General features: G+C 47.6%; 1 protein-coding gene across 1 annotated transcript in view; it reads right to left on the bottom strand.

The window, feature by feature from the left end:
* Nucleotides 1–2,779, bottom strand: part of LOC149971321 (P2Y purinoceptor 1-like) — a 3,932-nt gene extending 1,153 nt beyond the window's left edge. The window contains exons 1-2 of the mRNA XM_090224121.1: nucleotides 1,808–2,779; nucleotides 1–1,475 (exon numbers count right to left, since the gene is read on the bottom strand). The exon at nucleotides 1–1,475 is cut by the window's left edge and continues 1,153 nt beyond it. Coding sequence (XP_090080247.1) covers nucleotides 381–1,448 — 1,068 coding nt within the window. The 5' untranslated portion in view covers nucleotides 1,449–1,475; nucleotides 1,808–2,779 and the 3' untranslated portion in view covers nucleotides 1–380. The remainder of the gene's footprint in view (nucleotides 1,476–1,807) is intronic.
* Nucleotides 2,780–3,579: the final 800 nt, after the last annotated feature.

Here is a 3,579-nt window from a genome sequence, read left to right as displayed (position 1 = left end):
TACCTGCTAACAGGTAGTGATTATGAAGCATCCACTGGGCGGCTAGCAGAGCCCTCAAACACATTAGCATTGATTCGATAGAGGAACAAGGGGCAGTTGTTTACAGGAGATCAACCTATTGACCTTCTCCTTATGTCTGGTTATGGATGGATGAGCACTTGGTTCACATTCAGAAAATACCTAGCTAGTGATAAGCATTACAAAGACACAAACTTTTATCGTCAGCTTTGTCACATTCCCGCCCAGACTGTTCTATCCACAGTGCACACAGTCTGCGAGGTCCACAGCACCAATACACAGTACGTTTTCACACAAAACCCCTGTACGAGGTTCAGACGGACTACCCGGACCAGAGACCAAGACCCGGAACGAGATCTCTCTCAGAACTGTCCATCTCTGTTCTTGACATACTCCGGCAGGCTGTTGAGCGCTGTCTCTTCACTCTTGGACTGCAGTGGGAGCTCCCCCTTCTTGGATTGTTTTATAGTAGCTCTGGACAACTTCCTCCTGAACGTGTCCCCAGCCAGGAAGTAGAGGACCGGGTCCACACAGCTGTTGAGGCTGGCCAGCCCCCGCGTCACCTGGTAGGTGGCGTACACCCGGTTATTAAAGTCACACATGTCCGGGACCTGGAAGTAGAGCCGGGCTCGCATGTTCAGGTTCTTCATCACGTGAAAGGGCAGGTAGGACACAGCGAACACGGCCAGCACGATAATCACCAGGTGGATGGACTTACGCCGTAACGGGGCGTTGTTCATGTCGTTACAGATCAGCGCCTTGACGATCATCCCATAGCAACCCAGGATTATGATGAAGGGGATGCAGAAGCCGAACACGGTCAAACACATGCTGTAGATAAAGTAACCCGGCAGCTCATCCTCTGTGGTCGTGTCGTAGCACGTGGTGGCGTTCCGTTTCTGCCCCGTCCTAGAGTAGTAGAGGATGGGAGAGATACTCGCTACGACCACGACCCAGACCAGGGCGCTGGTCAGCACGGCGTTCTTCTTCTTGAGCCTTCCCAGAGACTTGAGCGGGTGGACCACTCCTGTGTACCTGTGGACACTGATACAGGTCAGGAACAGGATGCTGCCGTACAGATTGACGTGGAATATAAACCTCTGCAATCGGCAGAGAACGTCCCCGAATATCCAGTCGGTCTTATTAAAGTAGTAGAAGATGAGGAAGGGCAAGGAGAGGACGTAGCAGAAGTCGGCCAGGGCCAGGTTAAACATGTACACGGAGATGCTGCTCCAGGGTCTCATGTGGCAGACAAACATCCAGATGGACAGACTGTTCCCCACCAGGCCGGTGACGAACACCAGGATGTACACGGTGGGCAGATAGTAGAACTGGAAGCCTGTCCCGGTCAGGGAACATCCCCCCTGTGTTGCCTTGTGGAGATCAGACACATTCAGGAGGGATGTCAGGTTCAGATCTGTTGTTGTCATGTTGTCAGGGAAACGCAGGTGTTTTTACTGTATAGAGGGAAAGCAAAGAACATTAAAAGTTAAATAAATAGAAAGAAAAAAGTTCAGGGAGACATGTATCTACATAATGAGTATTTTAAGCAGCCCATTATAATAACGCTTTAATCCCAGTAGTTTATACATAATGACATGTACTGTAATGTATATGGTTTCTGGTCTAGCATTAAACACTCAACGGAGAGGGAATAGCCCATCTCTCCGTCAATAGCCAATCTCTGGAAGCCAAAATACGCACATAAATAGCCTAGGCTACACATTGCATAACCATCCCAGTCACAGAGGGAAACCCATAAAAGTTGATCATACACTAGCCTACTCACCGTTGACTTCTATCCCGCATTCCTACAGCCTACACACACCCGAACTCAGAGCGGTTGAGACTGTCGCGTCAGATGTCCTTGTTCCTCCGTCGCCAACAAAGCAAAGCTCTCCGGCTCGGCTAAATTATATTCCGTCTTTTTTCGTTCGCTGTCACGATAAACGTCAACCACTGTTCGTTGCGCACGACGACAGCGAACGGCGACAGAGCACAAGGTAAGACAACTGCGACTGCGAGCAGTCTCTAGCGAAAGAGCGCAGGAATTACAAACGAGCACCGTCACCGGATAGGGTGAAACGCTCACGGCGCGCTGAGGGGAGGGGTGCCACCAACAAAACTGCGAAGATCCTCAAACGCGCTCTTTCTTTCTGCCTACCAACTCCTCTTCTGACAAGCCCGTTTACAAACTACAGTCCGTCGAGGTGACTGGCAGACTGATGTGGGTATCTCGATTCTTGGCAGCTACTGAAAATCATACACGAGTTAATTACAGAACGCACACAGCAGGAAGAGTAGAGAGTGTGAATGTTGTGCCGTGCTGGCAGGTTGGAAAGAAATCATTCATATTGTTAAAAATATGTATGTCAAAAAGGCTTCTATTGCTTTTTTATTCCTTTAAAGTTTGTGCTGGGACTAGACTGTTATATCGTTCTTAAATCAAATCGATTGCCTGTGTCCCGTAGTAGATCAAATCAAATCACGTTTTTGTCGCATGATCGGGATACAACAGGTGTAGACGTTACCGTGAAACTGTTGGCCCAAACTAACAGTGCGAATTTGAATTTAAAAAATAGGTATTAGGTTCTCTTATGATCTTAGTGTTGAGGGAATACCGAAAACAACACAAGACCCATATTATAATATAAGTATTTTATTTATCCTAATCCATCCCACGTGTTGGTAGTCCTGTTGTCATCCTGTTCTATCCATCACAATGATGACCACTTCCTGAGATATATCACTGTAATATGTCAGTTCTATAGTGCACACCGTGAGGGAAGAATGGAAAAGTGTGTGTGTGTGTGTGTGTGTGTGTGTGTGTGTGCGTGTGTTCGTGTTTGTGCGAGTGTTCGTGTGTGTGTGTGCGTGCATGCTTGAGTGTTTGGGTGTGTGTGTGTATGTACATGTGTGTGTGTGTGTGTGTGCATGTGTGTGTGTGTGTGTGTGTGTACATGTGTGTGTACATGTGTGTGTGCATGCGTGTGTGTATGTGTGAGAATGTGTGTGTGTGTGTGTGTATGAGTGTGTGTGTGTACATGTGTGTGTGTATGTGTGAGAATGTGTGTGTGTGTGTACATGTGTGTGTGTATGTGTGAGAATGTGTGTGTGTGTCTATATGTATTACACCACAGGTATACACAGCTGTGATCAACAAGGAAGTACTGGTTCTAATAGAGGGCTGGTTTTCTAAAACAAAGCCCAGAAATGGCCTCTGCAGCTGTCCCTCCTCACTGCCGAGCACTCTGTCCTAGTTGGCCTCACACACCATCTCATACAGGGGGGAATAACAGGGGGGATAACTCTGCCAGCCTGATCTCACCTTTCTTCCCATGACTTATAGGTAAGGCCCTGATGTTTTGCGCAATCATGTGACATTGATTTTAACCAGCAGCCTTCTTCTTTGTGTATCTCTCAGTTCTGAATGAGGCTTAAAATACAGGATAACATCTCACTATGTCACGTGACTGTACAAAACACAAGGTCCTGCTAGAGGAGAGGGACAGATCATACGCCATTCATACACATCGCTTTACCCAGTCGTTCTGTTCTGAG

This window comes from Oncorhynchus mykiss, chromosome 27 (assembly GCF_057628025.1).
Source record: "Oncorhynchus mykiss isolate SJ-2025 chromosome 27, ASM5762802v1, whole genome shotgun sequence".
Classification (NCBI taxonomy): Eukaryota; Metazoa; Chordata; class Actinopteri; order Salmoniformes; family Salmonidae; genus Oncorhynchus; species Oncorhynchus mykiss.
This window is presented reverse-complemented; position numbering and strand designations above follow the sequence as displayed.